This window comes from Drepanopeziza brunnea, assembly GCF_022702325.1.
Source record: "Drepanopeziza brunnea f. sp. 'multigermtubi' strain 214-2 chromosome Unknown ctg5, whole genome shotgun sequence".
NCBI lineage: Eukaryota > Fungi > Ascomycota > Leotiomycetes > Helotiales > Drepanopezizaceae > Drepanopeziza > Drepanopeziza brunnea.
The window spans coordinates 2,080,948-2,103,112 of record NW_027094068.1 but is presented as its reverse complement, the minus strand read 5'-3'; the positions used below and the strand labels follow the sequence as shown (position 1 = coordinate 2,103,112).

General features: G+C 50.7%; 6 protein-coding genes across 7 annotated transcripts; all 6 read left to right on the top strand.

The window, feature by feature from the left end:
• Window positions 1–3,752: 3,752 nt before the first annotated feature.
• L3040_003915 (uncharacterized protein) lies at window positions 3,753–5,236 on the top strand (the record flags this gene model as incomplete). The annotated part of the gene is made up of 4 exons (XM_066156599.1): window positions 3,753–3,913; window positions 3,995–4,317; window positions 4,502–4,675; window positions 4,758–5,236. The coding sequence occupies 4 exons, from the start codon at window positions 3,753–3,755 to the stop codon at window positions 5,234–5,236; spliced, it is 1,137 nt and encodes a 378-aa protein (XP_066012177.1).
• Window positions 5,237–6,007: 771 nt separating this feature from the next.
• L3040_003914 (uncharacterized protein) lies at window positions 6,008–7,124 on the top strand (the record flags this gene model as incomplete). The annotated part of the gene is made up of 4 exons (XM_066156598.1): window positions 6,008–6,097; window positions 6,164–6,224; window positions 6,277–6,872; window positions 6,924–7,124. 4 exons carry the CDS (start codon window positions 6,008–6,010, stop codon window positions 7,122–7,124), a joined length of 948 nt encoding a protein of 315 aa, XP_066012176.1.
• A 242-nt stretch (window positions 7,125–7,366) lies between these two features.
• On the top strand, window positions 7,367–8,650 carry L3040_003913 (uncharacterized protein; the record flags this gene model as incomplete). Its single annotated transcript, XM_066156597.1, has 2 exons — window positions 7,367–8,147; window positions 8,205–8,650. 2 exons carry the CDS (start codon window positions 7,367–7,369, stop codon window positions 8,648–8,650), a joined length of 1,227 nt encoding a protein of 408 aa, XP_066012175.1.
• A 1,991-nt stretch (window positions 8,651–10,641) lies between these two features.
• Window positions 10,642–14,284, top strand: L3040_003912 (uncharacterized protein; the record flags this gene model as incomplete). The annotated part of the gene is made up of 2 exons (XM_007294910.1): window positions 10,642–12,927; window positions 12,977–14,284. 2 exons carry the CDS (start codon window positions 10,642–10,644, stop codon window positions 14,282–14,284), a joined length of 3,594 nt encoding a protein of 1,197 aa, XP_007294972.1.
• Window positions 14,285–15,971: 1,687 nt separating this feature from the next.
• Window positions 15,972–18,083, top strand: L3040_003911 (uncharacterized protein; the record flags this gene model as incomplete). The annotated part of the gene is made up of 12 exons (XM_066156596.1): window positions 15,972–16,024; window positions 16,091–16,272; window positions 16,350–16,432; window positions 16,487–16,871; window positions 16,918–17,077; window positions 17,128–17,278; window positions 17,325–17,390; window positions 17,440–17,548; window positions 17,600–17,618; window positions 17,667–17,863; window positions 17,911–17,990; window positions 18,042–18,083. The coding sequence occupies 12 exons, from the start codon at window positions 15,972–15,974 to the stop codon at window positions 18,081–18,083; spliced, it is 1,527 nt and encodes a 508-aa protein (XP_066012174.1).
• A 739-nt stretch (window positions 18,084–18,822) lies between these two features.
• L3040_003910 (uncharacterized protein) lies at window positions 18,823–21,362 on the top strand (the record flags this gene model as incomplete). 2 transcript variants are annotated; one of them, XM_066156595.1, is made up of 7 exons in its annotated part: window positions 18,823–18,944; window positions 19,128–19,282; window positions 19,334–20,302; window positions 20,352–20,459; window positions 20,902–21,030; window positions 21,081–21,242; window positions 21,310–21,362. In XM_066156595.1, the coding sequence occupies 7 exons, from the start codon at window positions 18,823–18,825 to the stop codon at window positions 21,360–21,362; spliced, it is 1,698 nt and encodes a 565-aa protein (XP_066012173.1). The 2 variants fall into 2 exon arrangements, with proteins under 2 accessions (XP_066012173.1, XP_066012172.1); XM_066156594.1 differs by lacking the exon at window positions 21,310–21,362 and adding an exon at window positions 21,299–21,309.
• Between the last annotated feature and the right edge of the window lie 803 nt (window positions 21,363–22,165).

Here is a 22,165-nt window from a genome sequence, read left to right as displayed (position 1 = left end):
GTACGGGTACAGGGTCTGAGAACTTTCTTTGCTTTTACTCCAAATAACTCTAACTCTAGCCCGATGTGTAAAACCACGAGGACCCTGAAGCGGGCCTCCAGTCAGTGCATCTGTGTCAAGTACAGTAGTCCAGTCGTCCAGTCGTCCAGTAGTGTCCAGTAGTGTCCAGTAGGTATAGTACCTACTCTAGTAGTACCGGTATGGTAAGTACAATTGACCTTCCGCTAATTTGGTGCCCGTTAATGTTTACATGGCATGCATGCATACATGCATGCATGCATGGCCAGAGAACAACAGAACAAGGCAATGTTGATGATAGTTAAGACAGATAGACCGACCTCACTGCTACCTACGTCGTACTTAGCTCTCTCTCTGCATTCTCCACGGCCCCGGCCCCGGATTGGAATGTGTAGGAGACCATAGGGACAGCAAGTCGGGGCGGTGCCTACGTACACAATCGATACAATCAGACAATCGACCATCGTTGGATTGCACCCTTATTTTCCTCCCTCCATACCGTAGCCCTGGCCTGGTCCACAATGATCGCCGAGAGTCTCTGCCCTTCCCTTTTTTTTTTTTTTCTTTCTTTGTTTTTTCTCCGGCGGGACGGAAGGAATTCGATTGATGAAAACTTATTTCCCAGATCCTCTCCTCGGCAATCGACTTTGCTTCAGACCCTAGGAGCACTGACTTTCCAGGGTCACAAGTGGTGTGGTGTAGTGTGGTGTGGTGTGGTCTGGTCTGGTCTGGTCTGGTCTGGTCGGTCTAGTCGGTCTGTCTGTTGTACTCCGTCGAAGTAGGTTGTGAGTGATCATTGCGCGATTTCGCCAGTTTCATTCTCTCAGTATCGCGGGCAGGCCGAAAAGAAGAAAAGAAAAGAAAAGAAAAGAAAGATGCAAAGAAAAAGTCTAGAGTATAGACCCTGTCTGGGCTTGATTAATGACCTCGCATGCTGTCCCCTGCCCTGCCCTGCCCTGCTCTGCCCTGCCCTGCCCTGCCCTGTCCTGCCCTGTCCTGCCCCGCTCTTATCAATTCGGGGAACACGCTTCCTGCTGCCCTGACGCCATCCCATCGACCCCTCCACTCCTCCACTCCACTCCTTCACTCCACTGCCAGATTCCTTCTCCGAGAGTCCAAGAGGAGGAATAACAAGCTATAACCACAAAGGTGAAGGTAGACCACGTACGGGGTAGAGTGAAAGAATTAAAAGAATTAATTAGCGTGCGTGCAACTCGCAATCTGCAACTGGCGAGTTCTATCTGCATTCTACCTGGCGATGTCGAAGGCCAGCAGCAGGCCCCGAACGGGTAGTGGCATCTCGTATGAGACAGCTGTCGACCTCAGGATACCCAAATTACCTACTCCGTAAGTAACGAATAACTACCTGACCAGCCCAACACTCGAGGGCACCTCAAATAGAGCAGCCTTCGTAGAACCACCAACCACCAACCACCAACCTCCAACCTCCAACCTCCAACCTCCAACCTCCCAACCTCCCAACCTCCCAACCTCCCAACCTCCAACACGCAGCACGAAGGCCTTGCACAGATAGCCGGCTGGAAGATCGTGAGCTTCCTCGCCTGCCCGCATATCTCGAACACGAAAGAAGTCCTTCATTCACTCCACATCGCTCCAGACAACACGCCTGGTCCAGATCTTCGTGCTGCCAGGCAGAATATCTCGTTCCACACCACACTGCTGGTCTCCGCCGTGTGTCCGTTGGACGGAGCCAATTTCCTCGTCGGATCGATGCTTCGTCTGACTGCGCTACTGTTGCCTGTCCCCGGTCCTCTGAAGCAGAAGCAATGAAAGCTTCGGTGGCCAAGGGATCAGAAAATCAGACAACTGACAGCGATCCCTCAAGCCCAAATTCGTTCGCAGTGGGCCCTCTCGTCTCACCGCTGTTTGTTACGGTCAAAAAATTGCAGCGAGACAGTGGTCGTGGCGAGGCAGCAAGTTCGCCCGGTCAACATTATGCTGCCTAATCGCGTTACACAGCATATACCGTACTGTCCCGATGCCGGTGGCGTCGTCACGTGACGCAGTATGTTGCTGCAAAGTCCAAGGGCTCGGAAGCATGGCATCGAGAAGGCGCCACAGCCGTCTGAACGAAACCAATAATTTTCTAGTAAACGTCTCTCCATTTTTCCAAACACAGATACAATGACGAGCCTATTCCCGCTCACTGCAGATCAGTCACATTGTGTATCGAAAAAGTCTTTGAGAAAACAATGCCATCAACAGAAGATCTTTCTACAAAAGGTCGAAAATATGTGCCATTCTAGAACAAATCTGAGATCCCGAATTTCGGCCATGGTCACACGCCAGTCGAGATCGTCAACACGCAGGGGCAGAGAAGAGCAGATAAGAGAAGGAAAGGAAAGGGAAGGAAAGGAAAGGAAAAGAAAACAGAAAAGAAGGAAAGGCAGAGAACGGAAGAGGAAAGAAGAAGCGAAGGTTTCCACTATCTTCATACTCGAGTTTCCAGGTCCGAATGTTCCTATCATCCAGCCAAAGGGGACCAACGAAAAGCTGAAGAGGGCTCGGCATCTAGAGACAACAGCATTGTGCTCGCCTCACGTGGGCAGCCGTAGAAACACAACCGGCCATCGAATGTCCTTTGAACGATTGCCGGAGCCGGTACGTGGTTTCTTTGGAAGAGCGTGCCGGTTGCCTTGTCCTCCACGGCCGTCCACGACAGCCAGTTGAATGTCTTTACTGTTGGTACTGTATCGTATGCGACGATGCCGAGCGGCAGATACGATGGACCATGTAGGTCTGCCCTGTCGGATGCGCTGTGATCCTGTGTCGTGGCAGAGGAAGATAGCATCCACGACCTCTGACAAGAGCAAGAAGAAGCCGGCTCGGGATCCAAAGCAGCCCAAAATCTATCCCAAATTTTGTCCTGTCAACACCACTCCGCGGAGCTTGTATTCCGAATTCAAATGGTCGCAAAAGGGAATTTGCACTTTCCATGTCGTGACTTTCTCTGTGGTGTCTCAAAAACTCACCTGACAACTTCGTTTGCTCATCTCCCGGATGAGAGAGCATCTGCTATGATGGAAAAGTCCAGGTCAGATCAGCTGCAAGGTCGGTCTCCATATCTTGATGCGTTAGAAGCTTGTCCGTACGCACAAAATGCGGACAAGCCGTCGCCCCCAAGTGCCCATGGACCTTATGCATCCAAGGTTACTCAAACTTGCCGTGGGAATTCATCCCACCACCCCAGGTGCCGATGAACGGGCAACGTCTCAAGCATAGGTCTCAAGGCACAGTCAGTCTGTAACCACGCAGAGAAGCATTCGAAGCGCTTCTGTGCTTCGAAATCGGGTTCCAACGTCCTGATGCCCAAGTCGCACCGCCAACTTTCCTTCGTCTGGTATCGATCGGACGCGGTTCTAGGGTGCAGTGGTCTTCAAAAGATTTGTGGTTATGCATAAAGTTGTTTCGCGGAGAATGAAAGAGTCAGGAATGACGCACAGCCCACCGACTGGCGGGTGAGCGGAACGATAAAAGCACACTACGCTAGATAGCGTCAGGAATGTAAACAAACGAAGCAAGATAGGAAAGCAGGCGGGCAGGCGGGCGGGCTGGCTGGCGGGCTGGCGGGCTGGCTGGCTGGCTATCTTGCGAAGGCTACCTACCTACTGAACGTTGGCGATTTCACGATGGGGATATAGTTGTCTGATAATGGATTGATGGCCAGCCATATCCTATTTACAAATACGAGCGATGCGCTGTGCAAGATTAAGATGACATCTTCCCTGCCGCTCGACACGCTTCGCTCCAAGCTCACCAAGCCAAGCCCAGCTCCGCCCCCCAAAAATTGTGCTTACCAATTTTTAGCGAGATTGATTAAGCGATGGCCCCTGGAATGTGACCCCTCTGATTGGCCAGGTCCAAGAATAAAACGGTTCTTGCAGCCTCTAATAGTCAGCGCACCGACTATTAAATCTCCACTCAAAGAACCCGCTGACCCACTGACCCACTCTAGTGTCCCACCTGGTGGCCTCAGGAGACAAGCGGAAAATCGTGCCCAGTGGCCAGTGGCCAGTGCCCACCTCGTCCTTCCTATACTTGCGTGCCGGTGTCTATTTTCTACTCCCTTTCGGAGTCCAACGACTACCCCGTTCGCCATCCAGCACTTTCTCCCGAGGTCCTCCATCCCTTTCATTCCTGCCTTAATTCCCTCCGAACTCCCACATTCCTTCCAATCTCAGGTACACCGGCTTCACTCTCTTGCCGACTGCCCAACGTTCATTTTCCTTTTAACGAATTTCCTGCTTCTGGCCTCGGACTCGGTCTTGGACTCCTTGTGTAAGTCAAGTCAACACCCCCTCTGTTCTGCCCCTGCTGCCCCTGCAGAGATCCGGTTTCGAGAATCTTGACACCGACATCCCCTCCACGGCGATAATGCCGTCCAGAGCGGGAAGGCAATGAAGAGAACACGGAGAACATGGACAATACAGCAGAGCTGATTCATGGCTGACGGGAACAACAGCCTCCACACATCTTGGTCTAGGATACCTCTTGGACAACAACAACAACAACAACAACTACTACTACTACTACTATTACTACTACTACGATAATAACTTTCTGCGAATTTCAGTGCCCTCTACACATCTTCCAGCACAAACTCTCCACTATGGCATCATCCATCGCCAACATAATGGTCCGCAGCAGCACCCTAATCCGCCGCAAGAGCGAATCCGGCAGCATGTCGGACCCCATGACCGACCTCTTGATCGTCCTAGCGGTTCTCGTCTCCGTCGCCCTCTGTCTCGTAGTGGCCCTCATTGTCGTCCGCAAGTTTCGCCGGTCGCGCGCAGTTGCTCGCCAACAACTTCCCATATACAACGAGCCGGCTGGCAGTACTGATCGCCCCGTATCCAACCACTGCCGCATGTCAGCGACCGCTGCGCCGTACGGCCGCCCTTCCAGTATCTACATCTACGACGACGAGAAGACCGCCATGATTGAGAGCCCGGGAATGCCTACATCTCCTGTTCCCGAGATCCGCATCACCTTCCCTGACGAGCACGACGAGACGGGCCAAGCCAAGGGCGGTCGAGTAGTCGTTGTCCGCGTCGGCGACAATGGCGTTGGTCTTGAGCCTCTCCAGGACGAACAGCTGCCCGCTTACGAGAAGGAGAGTGGCGAGAGGTTCGACTCGATCGATATAGAGAGCATCGGCGGCCTCAAGGAGAAGCACTCGAAAGACCAATACTCTTAGTCTTCCCTCATGATTTCCCCGGATTCTCCTGCATCGCCCTGTCAATACTCTGAGAATCCGGCTGCACATATCTCCTCTCTACACGACCTGTCACGCAGCACACTCCCCGTGGCCTCCTTCCCCCGTTCTTAGGAAGGAAAAGGGGCGGAACCGTACACCTTCGATAGTCAATTCTGACTGGCGCGCTTGGTACGGGAGGAGTTCATATTTGGGATGGAACGCTCGATGACCGATAAATTGGTCCTCTGTGCTTCACAGCACACCAAAAAGCACTAAAGCCATTGAGTACTGCAAGAACCATGCGTACGTGTTGTTACTTCAAGAGAGCCAGTCAGACACTGTACCTAATGTATTCTATATAATTTCTCTCACTATACCTCGATAGTGCTTTGTATATTTTCAAGAAGTCCTCGAAAGAATATGATGATATCCATGACTGCGATTCATATTTAAGATCTGGTATGTGACGCTGTGATTTCACGCATGAAGTTGGGTTTGATGCTGCGAGAGCAGGCCCTGGTTTAATGAGCAGAAGGCGTCGGTGCCGGAATCTCTCCCAGCTCAGAACGGAAATTTCCGGATCACCCAGCTGAGTCACCGATTGAGTCACATGCTAAATTACATTTTAATAAACAGCCCCTCGCTTAGCCTTAGGCGGGGTAACGGCGCCTGCCGACATCGTGAAACCCAAGTCGGAGCTTTCACGGTAAATACCAAAATTTTAAATCGCGTCATACCACAGAGGACGCTCCTAGAATAGACTGACTACCAATGGCTCCCCCCCAAAAGTCTTTTGGGGCCCCCCCTCAAGAGAAAATCGTCGTTGCTTTCCTAGGACCGATAGCTTCGTACACCCATCAGGTACAACACCCTTGCCAGCTTTATGAATGCAACCTCTATGGACTGACGGCTATCGGCCTTGCCCAGGCGACTCTTGGTGTCTTCGCGTCAGATCAATATGTCTGCGAGCCTGCCCTGACCATTGAAGGTACCTGAGCTATCCCCGTATGGGCCCCGGTTGAACTGACCCTGTCGCCTAGAAGTTTTCATAGCGGTTCAGTCGGGAAAGGCTGCGTGTGGCGTTGTACCGTTCGAAAACTCTACCAATGGCGCCGTGGTCAACACGTTTGAGATTATGGCAGATCGTCACGACAATTATGCGGATATCACAGTCTGCGGCGAAGCCTACCTCGACGTACACCACTGCTTGGTGGGCAAAAAATCCGATGCCATCTACTCCCCAGATCTTTCCGGTGCCTGCACTCCTACCATGTCGATACCGAATCCCCCCAAACCTCGAGTCACTCCTCTACACAGCCTCAAGCATGTCAGCACGATCATTAGCCACCCGCAGGCCTTTGGACAATGCGACGCCTTCCTTAACTTCTACTTGAAAGGTGTTCCGAGAGTCGATGCGACTTCCACGAGTGAAGCAGCCAAACTGGTCAAGGAGGACGAGTCGGGAGCTAGCGCAGCCATTGCAAGCATACTGACGGCAGACCTTCAAGATCTCGACGTCCTGGCGAAAGGTATCGAAGACCGAGAAGATAATACCACAAGGTTCCTGATCATACGGAAGGGCGTTGATGCCGAGGCTGGATCAGCAGATAGGACCAAGTCACTCATCTCGTTCAAGGTTGACCATGGCACCCCAGGAGCTTTAGCATCTGTGCTTAATTGCTTCCAGAAACACGGTATCAATCTTACAAGCATCAACAGTAGACCTACGAAAGTCGTCCCCTTCCAATACATCTTCTTTGTCGAGTTTGAGGGTAGCAGGTTGCGAGATCCGAATCAAATGGTGAAGAAGACATTGGATGCTCTTGAGAGTTACGTGCAGAGTTGGAGATGGCTGGGGAGTTGGGACGATAAGCTACTCACGAGATAAATGCGTCAACTGCAGGGGAAGTAGAGAAGTAAAAGGTCGATAGAGGATCACCTCAGTATCAGGCTCGCTTCCAAGACAATTCTGCCGATACTTGAAAGTGGCTTTGTCAGCAAGGCGGTGAGAAGCCAGGAACGGCCTGATACCGAGGTGAATTTACGAGATTCTCGATAAATCATCCCTGCCAGCATTGAGCCGTAAGGCATTGGGAGCTTTAGGATGTAAATATTACACCCTGAGCAGACATGAAACCAATTGCCCATTCGAAAGTTCGACGGAATGCTCTACTTACATTTCGAGCATTCAAATTAGGCAGAGGCATAGCCATACCGTCTTTCTCAACAGAGGCTTCTTCAAAACCACCCTGCCTGCAAGCCTCACTGTACCAGGAACTCACATCTCGCCCTGTGAAAAGGACCACCGATAGAATCACTCTAAGTCCCTGGCATCTCCTCAATACAACTCTCGCAGATTTCCTCCCCCCGTCATGCTACCCAACGGGCTTTGACGCTTCGAATCCGGACGCCGCGTACGACGTTCCCCCTGACCCCGATGTAAACGACTTCCTCCCCCAAGGCCACCATCTAGTATACTTCCCTCCAGCAGTGGTAGAAAGCGGTCTGCTTCCCGATGGCACCGACAGTCTGCATTCCCCTGGTCCCCCATTTGTGCGGCGGCTTTGGGCAGGCGGCTCTATCATCTTCAATTGCCGGGAAAGGTATCAATTGCGAATGCGCAATACATTGGCAGTCTGCAGCGAAAATATCACAGATGTCAAGGTTCAAGGCGCCGAAGGCGATGAGAAAGTCTTTGTATCAATCAGGCGGAGGATCCGTTCAATACCACCTCGGAGTCCGCCAGAAAAAGAATTGCTGCTGCAGTCGAATGAGAAGGCGATGTTGAACCCGGTAGGCGGCGATATAGGCAACCTGGCTGTGAGTGAAACCAGGCACTTGGTCTTCCTGAGGGAGAAATCCAGGGAGCAAGCCAAGAAGGACTTGGAGAAGGTAGGGAAAGTCATAAAGCGTAGGTCGCAGGATGTCCTCTATTGCATGATCGGGCTACTGCTGAATATGTTCGCAGCTAAAACCACGCCCGATTTCAGCGTCTACATTACTCCGACACGGGCATTGCTCTTTCGCTTCTCAGCCCTGACATTTAATGCCCACCGCATACATTTCGATCCTCAATATACCCGGGAAGTGGAAGGTCATCGCAACCTACTGGTCCACGGTCCGTTGACCTTGGTGCTTATGCTCTCGGTTATGAGATCGCAGCTGAAGGAAGGAGAGATGATCGCACGATTCGACTACCGGAACCTGGCTCCGCTGTATGTTCAGGAAGAGATGAGAATCTGCGTGAGACGGGATCCGGAGCATAGGGCTAAGCTGGATGTTTGGGTCGAGGGGAGGGATGGGGGATATGCAGTCAAGGGGGTGGCCGAGCTTCGAAAAACCGTGTCGTTTTGGTCGTCCAAATATCTGAAGCTGGACTGGAGGCCTGATCCGGATCCGGCTTCTGACAAGTGACCTGCAACGAGCTTTCCTAACATCACGTTTAAATCACGTGAAAGAGGGATGCTGAGAGATACCGGTAAAACCTGGTTCTTGGGAGGAACATATACCAGACAGGGTACATATACCAGATATAGGGGTAACTCTAGTCGGGTCCTTGGGCTAACCTTTGTAGCAGAATGTATTGTGTAAAGAATACGGATGAAACACCACGCAAGCCCTTTGCTTCTGAGAGATGAGCAGGATATATTTCAGTAGGGAAGTACATATCGTAGTAGGTATTGATATCATGACCGTGATACCAGTACGGGAGCAAAACTTCCCGAAATGACGCCACATCATTTCGCAGATCATCCACACTTATCGATACTACCTAGAAATTCGGTCTGCTTTAGCCTTTCCGGTTCAATTTAGGCCGAGCTAAAGATTCGTGGAGATGAGACTAATAATAAGCAGAGCTCTCCACCAGTGCTAATAACGACATCTACCCACGCTTAAACCTTTATCTCGCACCTGACTACCTACGGAAATCACCTGTCCCCGAGGCTTAGGCCTGTGCGCCTTGGACGCAAGTACTACGTGTGAAGGCAGAGAAATTAGACATACCATTATTACCTCTTGTTTCAAGTAGATCATATCGTCGGGCTGGTATAGTACAGGATCTTCCGCCAAGCTATGACAGCAGGAGGCAGCTTGCATACCGGTAGACCCTCACTGATGGATATGGAACTTTATAGCGATTGAAATTGGGATGTTCGTTCTTCTTGACATCATACAAACCGGTAGTATGTAGGTAGGATAATCAGGAACTCATCGACTGAGAATTACCGGTATCAGCAATGGCGTTCCTTACGTAGGTAGTACTGTATGGTATGGTCGAGCCATCCGATAAGCCGGGCTGTGCCGATAACAGGCTCATTCATATACTCTGTGCGGAGTACTACGGTACCGGTACGTACTACGTACTACGTACTACGTATATGCACCAAAGTACATATACTACGATACTAGTAGTACCGGTACCTGTAAGTGAAGCCATCTCTAGATTGGGAACTTGGCTCGTATTCTAAACATGGGAGCCCCGTGTAGTAAACATGTCTCTTCTGCCCTGCCCGTGGGCACCAGGCTGGGATGTGCTGGTAGCCGCTCTCCAATCACAACCATCACCGAGTGGCCGTGCGTCATTTTTACTTGTGGAGGAGGAGGAGGATGAGGATGCGGATGCGGATGCGGATTGGGTGTAATGTAATTGTACAACCTCCTACCGCTCTACCTTACCTACTATTACTAGTTTTATACTACATACAGTACTACTTATCTACCCAGCCAGCCAGGTGTACGTACTACGGCGACCGTGTTGGCCTGGATCTGGGATCTGGGATCTTGTATCTGGGATCTGGATCCACGTGCCGGCCTGGGTTTGCGAATTGCTTCATTTCTTCTCTTTTCTTGCTTCGGTGCCGTGTGTGTGTTTCTGAGGCTGAGGCTCTTTCTCCGCCTAATTCCCCCTTCCCCCCCCGTCCTGTCCCTGTACCGTACCTGCGTTACCCGTGGAGGAGACGAAAGCAACATCATAACACCTTGGTAGGCCAATGATGTGGTAGCCGTCTGAATTCGCGCCTCAGCTCCCGTCGACGAACTTCTTCCTCCTCGTCCGTTCATCCTTCACTGGGTCGGCGGTCCATTGGTGACTGACTGACTGATTGACTGACTGACTTGCTTGACTTACTCCATTCGGATTCCATCTGGACCTTGCCTTCACTACACTACGCTACACTCTACAGCACCGAAATACAGACGGACAGACAGACAGACAGACAGACAGACACTGCCAGCCAGCCAGTTCCGACCTCACCTCACTCCACCAATCTGCTCGCTACGGTCATCTTTCTCTAGACTGAAATATCCAAACTCGGAATCGATTCCTGGCCTCCACTGAACCATTTTCCAATGCCAGCCCTACGAATTTGACAGCCCTTCCTTTTTCCACGAAATCGAGTGCTGCTATGGCGCCTACCAAGGAAAAGGAGAAAAATGCCGGCAGGCGGAAGAGCATCAACATATTCTCCCGGGCTTCCCTGAGTAGCCTCACCCAAATCAACAGCGAGATAACGCTCGGCCCAGTCGAAGATGCCGAGAAGAAGGACAAGAAGAGGATGAGCAAGCGGAACTCGTTATTCAGCCTGGCCCCTTCTCCGAATCCCGATCTGCTGCAACCACTATCAGACGGGTCCGTGAGCCCAATTAAGACGGGTTGGGTCGATTCTTCGAAAGTGCGATCAAAGACTCTCCAGAAGAGTCGACCATCGTCGATATTTGGATCGCTGGGTAGGAGATCGCTCACACAGGTTGATGAGGGGGAAACCGACAGTGCATACGGAACACCGAATACTCCTCCGGAAACAGAGGGGCAGATACAAGCTGGACTCTCGGCGAGCAGGACGGTCCTTTTTTATGGCGAGATCCAGACTACGAGTGGCATGTTTAGGAAGAAGAAGGAGTACCTGGTGTTGACGGATACCCATCTGCTGCGGTTCAAGAGCCAGGTTCGGGCACACGAGGCTTTCCCCTCTATTCCAATGCCCTACGGACGATCAAATGGGACCCGCCATCCATCGACCACGTCGATTGGTTCCTTACAGGAGGTGCAGTCGATCAACTCTTATACCTCAGCGGAGCATGAAAACCAAATACCCCTGAAACAGATCGTCACAGTATACAGGATTGAGGATGGACGGCCTTTCTTCACTACCGAGGTCGTATGGCTGGATGAAGATTCTCATGGAGTTGGCTCGGTTCAGCTTATGCTTCACGACCCCAAGGATGCAGAGCTTTGGCACTCTTCCATTCGAGGAGCGGCGCAGAAAGCGAGACTTCTGATGGTAGAGCCATTTCCGGAACGAGTCGTTCACTATCTTGCTACAGCTGTGGAAGGTGTCGATGATTATGATTCTGAACACTTCCAGATCTTCCGAGTGGTTCGAAGAACAACGACAAAACCAGGACGGTCATCAGACGACTTGCAGAAGATAGGGTCATCGGTGTTCTATTTGGTAGTTGGCCTGAACAGAGTCCACTTGGTACCTCCTCCTGAATACAACTCGCCAAACGGCCGTATCTCCAACGTCAAGATCAGTAGGTCCTCGTTGGGTATAGTCTCACTGCTCGATTTGAGAGTCACCCACGAAGATGACCGGTTTGAACTGGGGTTCCGGCAGCCAATGCAAGGTCCAGAAGTTCTCGAGCTGGCAGCTTCGGCAAGCCCTGATATTGCTTTCGCCCTTCTGCGAGCTTGGCGTTATCTCAAACCATTCTGGGACGATCACAACTTCAATTACTCCGGACCTCGGCGCATTATTGATACTTGCGAGATGGGCCTTCCTATCGACGACGACCAAGTCGACTCTTTTGATAGGACTCTTGCCGCTTACTGCTTGGCCTATAACACCAGTCCTGGTAATGTCCAGTATGCGGTGGACTACGAGGCCGAAGATGCACCAGAATTCTGGCTGTGGCCACCGAAGTATTCCAAGAAATATTCTGTTGCGGAGTTGCTGGCTGTCATGCGGAGTCTACGGTGTAATGACCTCTTCAGATCAATTTCTTTCCGAAATATTGATTTGCACTCCTTGCACGGCACGATTGACAATAACGGGTTCGAACACGCAGCATGTTCGACCCGGGGTGGTATATCTATCGAAAAGTACTTTGCCCTGAATCCGAAGAACAAATCATTGCTGTACCAAGAAGTACAAGCCCTCGCTTTGAAATCAAGCAAGGTCCGGAGAATGGATTTCACCCAGTGCCTGCCACGGAGACGGCCGAAAGACAATTTTGACTTCGAAGGTAGCGAGGTTGACAAAGACCCTGGATGTGAGATTGTGGCCGCCCTTCTCCCCCTGTGCCAAGCCCAACTCACAAATGTCAATTGGATCATCCTGAATGGTATAGAGCTAGGAGAAACTGATCTTGAGGCCCTGGTCCCGGCTATGCAAAGGTCAAAGGCAGAACTTAGGGCTATTGAGTGCTCTCATTGCGGGCTGGATGATAGAGGCCTCATGCAGATCATTACACATCTTGACAGACAAAATGCTACATTAGAATACATAAACCTCTCGGACAATCCTGGGCGAATCAATCTGGAAGTGTTTCGAACTTCCATGAGTCGGTTTACAAGACTAAGAAAACTTAACCTTGCGAGGACTACCTGGACCACTGGAGATAAGCCACTGGTGCTTCCAGAGATACTGATGACTTGGAGGCTCCAGGAGTTGGTATTGGACAACGTAGCGGTAATTATTATTCTGTGTTCGTGAGTATATATTGGCTGATCCATTTTAGCTCAATGCGAATACAATCGAGTTAATATCGAGATACTTGGCCAGCGAGATGTCGGACCACCTCTACGTTCTCAAGTTGGACCAATGTGGCTTGAACGGTGACGATGTCGCCCTCTTGATGCGTTCTATGACTAGAATGCCTGGCGAGGTCCGCTACCTTGAGCTGCATGTTAGTGCCAACAGGCTGGAGAAAGGAATCGGTGGAATCGTCCAGGCTATCCGAGCTAATCAAGCCCCCACCCACCTATTCCTACGCATGATTGAGTTTGCGAAAGAAGACCACTTTAGGGAGCTGCTGCAAGCATTACGAACTAACACCACAATTCGCTGCCTGGATATCTCGAAGGCGTCTCTCCCATACGACGCAGGAGAGGAAACCTGCGAGGCCATGAGATTAGTATTTGAGGATAACAAGACATTGGAGGACTTGGATATTTCAGGCGAGCAAGCACATCTTGAAGTCACTCGCTTTGGAATCGGACTCAACAGCGCTCTGCAGGGCTTGAAGAAGAACAAGACTCTCAAGATATTGCGAATTATGTACCAGAACCTCGGTCTGGAAGGCGCAAACACTCTATCATCGGTCATCGAAGCAGATACAGGCCTCACCCATGTTTACTGCGAGCACAACAACATCAATCTCCAAGGCTTCACCATTCTGGTAAATGCTCTCGCTAAGAATACGAAAATCTTGTTCCTTCCATTCTTGGAGGATGATCAAAATACATCCATGAAGCGGATCAATGCCGACATGCGAGAGTCTCGTTCAGCATCAGCCTCCAAGGATTCCAATGTCAAGAGCTCAGTCCGCCGAACTCTCAACACCTTTGGCGTTGGTCATTTGAAATCCGCAAAACCCGAGCTAACGCCCCAAGATATCGACGAAGTTGCCAGAGTCTTGCACGACCGCTGGCAAACCCAGATGGGCCGCCTCGCACAGTTTCTTGAAAGAAACGCTAAGATAGCTGCCGGTGCGCCGGGCTACGGTGTTGAAGGCGAGAGTATGTTGAGCGAAGAGACGATGCGACCTGCGACTGCGTTGTCTGACATGGGGATTTTGGATCACGTTCTCGGCACTACGACGCCGAAGATTGAGCTGGGGAACCCAGTCGATGCGCATGTATATACGAGGACCCCTGCCATGAATATCAACGGGGACGTAGAGCATGGAACTGGAAAGCGGGACGAGAATGGGAGGATAGACATGGTGCCGGAGAGAGATGGTGAGGGGGAGCGACCCGGGACTGCGAATAGCCTGAGTTTTGACCTGAGGAATACGGAGGGCGCGATGTTTATGATGGATAGATGATGACTGGAACTGCCCGACCCGGGGAGCTTGACTGCTTCCGAGGTAGAGAGGGGTTGAAATATGGATACCCGCGATACATGGACTTTTTTTTGGCTCGCCGAAGCATAATAATCATATCGACAATCAGGATGTCCGGACAACACAGGATTATGGTTGGATTGTCTCCCAGTTCTCGGCGTTGTAAGGAAGAGGGAACCCAAGCGGCTTCTGGCGCTCCTCGTTTGCTTTGGGTTTTCCTCAGGAGTTCATCATGTATGGCATAGCATTGGTGTTTGGGGGGATGGGGATTGATTTTCTGGGTTGGGGGGCGGTGCTTAGATGACCGTTGGACGATAATATCTCTGTTGTGTGGCGGTAGGTCTGTATGTGTGAATAGAAGAAGGAGGAAAGAAAGAATGATTGAATGAATGAAAGAAGAAGAAGAAGAAGGCATAAGGCGCCGTCCGATTTGATTGTGAAGGTGTTTGTGATGAAGGAATACTGTTGTGAAAATGCCTAATGAATGGATTTTTGTGTGTGTGTGTGTGTGTTTGTGGTGGATCTGACGGACGAAGAGAAGGTCGAAAGGCGCCAAATAGAAGTCGGCGGAGGTGGGGGTAGGGTAGGGTAGGGTAGGGTAGGGTAAGTAGGTGAGGAGATGTACCGTATGCATACAAGGAAGGTCGATAGATAGATAGATAGATAGTATTCTCGTTGAGAGGCACTGTAACATGCGTTGGTTCTGGTTATCAGATCGGGATAGGTTGCCTGGCTCCTGGCAAACACCGTTGACGGCTAGAGCGCAGACCCTACGGAGCTCGAGCGAGTGACATTGACACTTGGGGCAGGATGCGGCGAAGAGGCTGTGCGCGTTGAGCTTCGGATGAATGAATGAATAAACCGATAGAGTACTATCGAGTTCCTGGTCCGCGTGGGTCTTCTGCAGATGGCCTCAGCTGCACCTTTTTTACAATTCCACCGAGCGAGGAAGGTTCGGCCATCCCAGTCGGTCTGGCAGCACGTCTTTCCAGCTTTGGAGGCGGAATCTGGGCGTGTTAGGATGTCAATCGAGAGTTGCATACGGTACGTCTGTCTGTGTGTTTGGTGGCGTAGGACAACTGTGGCAGGGGGCGGAAATGGGTGTGTGCTTGAGGTTTTTGGAAGTGCTTCATGGATCCATCCGAGTGTCCCAGAGAGGATGCGCTTCTCGTTCTCCATAGTGCTACTGATTCCGGGGAATTGGCATGGAAAAGTGTCTTGTGTCATGCACCTTTGTAATCGTCTATCCTGAAGACTTCTTGCAAACCTCGAAGATTCTTCAATATAAAGTATTGACAGGCTTGGGCTTGGCGCTGTATGGCTCTTATTAAACCATCATCATCGTCGTCGGCGCCGTTTTCGTGCAAATACGGTACCGGATTCGGCTGAATTGGGCAACGAGTTAGTTGGGTTCGAAACCCCTTCGTAAAGGTTAATTCAATTTATTGATTGTGGATTTGACTGCATTCTTACGCAGGTTGACTTGACTTGGCTCCGAAACATTTCTATTAAGTGCCGCTGATGCAGTGTTGAAGTCTGGTCTGGTCGTTGTCGCCCGGCTGCGGAGGTCTTGGTGGGACTCGCTTACATAAGAGCATTGTCTTTCGACGCAGATCCTTCTGCCCTTCTTCCACTGTCAGTCTGAATCTCGCCTATTTGGAAAACAAACATGGCTAAAGGACGAGTGCTTGTTATTGCCGGCTCAGATAGTTCCGGGGGAGCGTGAGAATCCCTGAAGCTGATTTCGACATGTCCTCTTATCCGCTGACCATTTTTGTGTTCTTCCAGTGGACTGGAAGCAGACCAGAAAGTCATCGCAGCCCATGATTGCTATGCCATGACTGCTACGACTGCTTTGACAGCCCAGAACACCCTCGGAGTCATCGATATACATTGCACCCCTCCAGAGTTCGTCAAGAAGTTGATCGACGCATCTGTCACTGACATCGGCGTCGATGTTGTGAAGACTGGTATAACCTCGTCCTCTTAGGTCCAGCCGTTTGCTCAACCACAAAAATTACATCCTGGGTAGTTCTGACCTTGACAGGAATGCTTGCTTCAGCCGAGACTATCAGGATTGTGGCAGACTCGATCAGAGAACACCACGTGACTAAAGCTGTCATCGATCCTGTCTGCAAAAACTGCGCGTCAAATTGAGAGCGAGGATCATGCTGACAGATGCAGGTAATGGTATCAACCAGTGGTCATCAGCTTCTACCCCCAGAAGCTGTGTGGGAACTTTGCGAGCATCTCCTTCCCATCGCTACAATTCTCACCCCGAACGTGCCGGAAGCATTGCTGCTGCTTTCCGCCAGAGGCAACCCCACAGCTCAACCCAAGAACGTGGAAGATTTGATCACCATTGCCAAAGCCGTGCAGGCTCTCGGGCCGAAGTACGTGCTGGTGAAGGGGGGTCATCTACCATTCAAAAAGGATGGCAGTGTAGCAACAACGGACGCTGAAAAGGAGCTGATGATCGATATTCTCTACGGCGAAGACGAGGTGACGAAAATAGAAAAGCCGTACCAGGTATCGAAGAATACCCACGGTACAGGCTGCTCGCTAGCATGCAAGTGTACTCTCATCCATATTGAACAATTCCTGACGTTTTCTAGCTGCTGTTGCATCCAATCTTGCGAATCGATTGAGTATGGTGCAAGCGGTGAAGAGAGCCTGCGCATACGTTGAAGCGGGTATCAAGACCTCCACGGACCTTGGACAAGGGAATGGGCCGATCAACCACTTCCATTCAACGTACACCTTGCCATTTACACCGTACGCCTCACATGCAAGTATTTGAGGCTACTCAGCTGATATCGGTGCAGTAATCGCTTTCTAGAGTATGTTCTAGAACGGCCAGATGTTCAAGAGCCTTGGAAAGAACACACTGAGCATGCCTTTGTCGCTGGGCTTGGTGACGGTACACTGCCTGTGGAATCTTTCAAATACTACCTCATTCAGGACTATCTGTTTTTGGTTTGAGCCCCGGCCCAATCTGACGAGGTCAAATTTAACAGGCCAGGTTCAATTTGCCAGAGCCAACTCCTTGGCCGCTTACAAGGCCAAGACAATCGCAGACATCGCAGCGGTATGTCATCCATGCCAGAGATGCCTCTGCAGCACTGATGCCCCTCTAGGCTGCCAAGATCGTAGGCCATATCTATCATGAAATGGGACTGCACATCACCTATTGCAAAGAATTTGGCGTTACGAGAGAAGAAATAGAGGCAACAGAAGAAAGTCAGGGTATGTTTTCCGGTCACAAACATCTCCAGACTAGCTGAAAATCCGAGATAGCATGTACCGCTTACACAAGGTGAGTTTCTCCATGCAAACAAAGCTGAGTTGGGCTGACGGACTGTAGATACGTCCTCGACATCGGGCAATCGCAAGACTGGTTTGCCCTTCAAATTGCCTTGGCACCATGCTTGATCGGCTACGGCGTCATTGCTAAACGCCTCCATGCAGACCCCAAAACAAAACGTGATGGAAACATATACTGGAAATGGATACAGAATTATGTTGCTGATGACTACGTGGAAGCAGTGGATACTGGATCTGGTGAGTCACGTCACCAGCCTAGCAGGATCGACGCTGACAGTTTAAAGCAACAATCGAAAGGAATGCGGTTTTACAGTCACCAAGTAGGATCGAGGAGCTGGTCAAAATATTCATCCATGCAACGAGAGTGAGTTTTTACCTTACTGGTGGTTCGCTGGTGCTTACTCTGTTTTGATAGATGGAAACAGGCTTCTGGGATATGGGTGCTGGGCATGTGTAGCAGGAGGGGGCGCGAGGGGCATATAAACAAGAACCACGAAGAACGCGTTTACATTGCCATTGTGCGGCTTAAATATTTTCGTCATTGGATACTGGGAAACCCGGAGAAATTGGACCAGAATAGTGACCGTCGTGGCAGAAATAGAAGCAACGTGGTGGCAAAAAAGAAAGTAAATATCTCAGATGAGAAGCACTTCGTAGAGACTCGCACATACTCTTATGAAGAGGATTGATTGACATGAGAAGGTCTGCATTCACCAGTCAGCTGGTTGTGTCATAATAGCTACTCTGTATGGATAAGTTTGAATGTCTTCGGAGCCAAGATTTTGCTCTCGATATTCCTCGAAGCCGAAATTTCAATTCGATATCCTCTTTCGCACTTGAACGAAAAGAGTACCGCTCTGCTATCACGTGATTAATTTGCTTGTCGTGACTCGTGCACCTTCGAATTCCTCTCTCAAAGTCTAAAACGTCACCTCGCTTATCGCTCTTAGACTTCTAGTCCGCTTTGGGCGCTAGCGTGGGTGGCCCATTCAAAAAATTTGCAATTAGCCCATTTCAAATCTTCCACCTTTCCATTCCTTCCCCAACACAGTATCCTGACATCGACATCGCACCTGCACCACACTCTCTCATCAACTCGAGAACGTCGCAGGCAGAAAACAATCGCGGTCTTAACCTTACGACCTATTGCATTTCATACGAATCTTTTCACAAGAACGAACGACTCGCACAGCATCATGTCGGGATACCAAGGCGGCGGCGGTGGCTACGGCGGAGGAGGTCGAGGCGGCGGCGGAGGGTATGGCAGCCGCGATTCCTATAGTCGCAACGACTACTCCAACTCATCGTATTCCAACGGGTATGACAGCCTACGGTCTAGATATTTGTTGTGTGAAGTTCAGGGCACCCTGTTCCTTGTGTTGCGAGGCGACAAGGCCCCAGCTCACTTCTGAGCTCAGTCTTTCCCTCTATCGCGAGAAGCAGGTAACCTGTCTCATTTGTCTTCTAGTCCTCTCGGTACAACTTGCTAACTGATTTGAAGAGGCGGATATGGCGGTGGCGGCGGCGGCGGATACGGAGGCGGTGGATATGGCGGAAACACAAATGGCTACTCTGGGGGCGGAGGATATGGTGGTGGCCAAGGAGGCGGAGATCGAATGTCTAACCTTGGTGCAGGTCTTCAAAAGCAAGCCTGGGGTAAATCGCCGCAGTACCTTCATGCGGAGAACATGACTGACGGATTCTTAGATCTCAACACCATGCCCAAGTTCGAGAAGTCCTTCTACAAGGAGGACCCGCAGGTCACAGCCCGCTCCGAGGCTGACGTCCAGAAGTTTAGAGCCTCCCACAACATCGCAGTTCAAGGATCTGACGTCCCCCGTCCCGTGGAGAACTTCGATGAGGCTGGTTTCCCCGCGTATGTCATGAGCGAGGTCAAGGCCCAAGGCTTTCCAGCACCCACCGCTATTCAATCTCAGGGTTGGCCCATGGCCCTCTCCGGACGTGACGTTGTCGGCATTGCCGAGACTGGATCGGGAAAGACTTTGACCTACTGTCTTCCAGCCATCGTCCACATCAACGCTCAACCACTGCTTGCTCCTGGTGACGGTCCTATCGTCTTGGTCCTCGCCCCAACCCGCGAGTTGGCCGTCCAAATTCAACAGGAAATCACCAAGTTCGGAAAGTCATCTCGCATCCGCAACACCTGTGTCTACGGTGGTGTCCCTAAAGGAGGACAGATCCGTGATCTCGCCAAGGGAGTTGAGGTTTGCATTGCTACCCCAGGCCGTCTCATCGACATGCTCGAGTCCGGAAAGACCAACCTCCGTCGCGTTACTTACCTCGTTCTCGACGAGGCTGATCGTATGTTGGATATGGGTTTCGAGCCTCAAATCCGCAAGATCCTTGGACAAATTCGCCCTGACAGACAGACTTGCATGTGGTCTGCTACATGGCCAAAGGAGGTCCGAGCTCTTGCCTCCGACTACCTGAACAACTTCATCCAGGTCAATATTGGCTCTATGGAGCTCTCTGCTAACCACAGAATTACCCAAATCGTTGAGGTCGTTTCGGAGTTTGAGAAGCGTGACAAGATGACCAAGCACCTGGAGAAGATCATGGAGGATAAGGACAACAAGATCTTGATCTTCACTGGAACTAAGCGTGTTGCTGACGATATCACACGTTTCCTTAGACAGGACGGTTGGCCCGCGCTTTGTGAGTTGCCATATCAAGCATGTCAAACACATACTAACTATGCTTCCAGCTATCCACGGAGACAAGCAACAAAACGAGCGTGATTGGGTTTTGAACGAATTCAAGACAGGCAAGAGTCCCATCATGGTTGCCACTGATGTGGCTTCTCGTGGTATCGGTATGATTGAAACTCCCTCCCCCTATATTGCAACGTCCAGTCGCCTACACAGTAGTGCTTTACTCTCAACGCTCCGGCGCTTTCTAGATTGCGTTATTATTATGCCCGGGTTCTTTCGTGTCTTTCGGTTCTCTGAAACCGGGTGTCTTGGATCTGCGGTGTGGCATGTCTCATGCAACACTAGTAATTCCAAACTCAGTAGTACTCTCCCTTCTACGAGGTGTGGAATTGGCATCTCTTGATTCGATCAAGTTGTCTCCAAGACTCCCAAACCAAGAGGACCTGGATGTGTGGATCACCATCCCTGGCATTAAACCCGCAATGGACAGTACACATGTCAGATGCAGAGAGAGAATTGGATGCATTTAAATGCAGCCTCTTCAATAGCCGCCCTGGAACGTTGCTATACACTTTTCCTGCTCTTGCTAACCCTTCAATGAAGATGTCCGCAACATTACTCATGTGTTGAACTATGACTACCCTAACAATTCGGAGGATTACATCCATCGTATTGGCCGTACTGGTCGTGCCGGTGCAAAGGGAACTGCCATTACCTTCTTCACCACTGACAGTGAGCTCCCCGATTTTCCTCCTTGATCTGTACTTGCTAACTACGAACAGACTCTAAGCAGGCTCGTGATCTCGTTAACGTTCTCACCGAGGCCAAGCAACAGATCGATCCCCGTCTCGCCGAGATGGCCCGGTATGGAGGAGGAGGTGGTGGTGGCCGATACGGAGGAGGTGGTGGATACCGTGGAGGTCGTGGAGGTGGCGGTGGCCGTGGTGAGTTTTGATCAATCTTTTCTTAATCTCGTTCCATCGCTGATGGGACTAACAAGGTCGATGGTAGGAGGTTTCACCTCTTCCAATTCTGCCCCGCTTGGCGGTGGAAGGCGTTGGTAAGAGCCCCATTGCATCACATCCAAGTGATACGATCGATCATCGCCCATCCTCGAACGCAGCATAGATTCCCAGGATCATTCTCTCGGACTTGACGACAAGGCATTCATAGGTCGTTCTGGCGTTGGTGGTTGGTCTGGGGGAGAGGGTCAAATGTCTTTGGTTCCCACATTCTTCCACTTGCATTGTGGTTCACCTCTAGTAATTTCTTTCTTTGCTCTCATCGGAATTGCTGCTTTATTGTTCAGGTATTAGACATGGTCGGAGCGGAAGCTGTTTCGTACCATGGCATACTTCTCGATCATAGAATTCTTTTTGAAGTGGGGTGCCCGGCCCTCGCTGTATGATAGATCAATTGCGAGACATCTCGATAGTAAAAGTTTTTTTCCAATTCCCGTCCCGTTTCTCGATTTGGTGAGACTGCCTATGCGGATGTCCTCCCTCTTGATGAACCTACTCTTAACTCCTACTCGGCTTCTAGATAAACACAATGCATTCCTCAGGAGGTTGCTCTTGATATTCTTCCTGTCCTTGTTCCACCATCCCACGATCTGTGCGTGCGTACACCTCTGCTAAAACTTCCGCCTTCAACTGACTGACTGCCTCTTAACACGAACATTCAATGTTTTTTACCATGGCCAAAAGTCACATATGCAAGTCGATATACCCGTAAAGCATCGACACGTTACCCCTCTCTCCATCCCTCTCCGATTAGCAAGCGTACAAGTAAAAAGAAGGACAGGTCTTCGGGGTGCCCTGGGACAATTTCAGCGATGGTGGGATCTTTTTGAAAAAAAAAAAAAAAA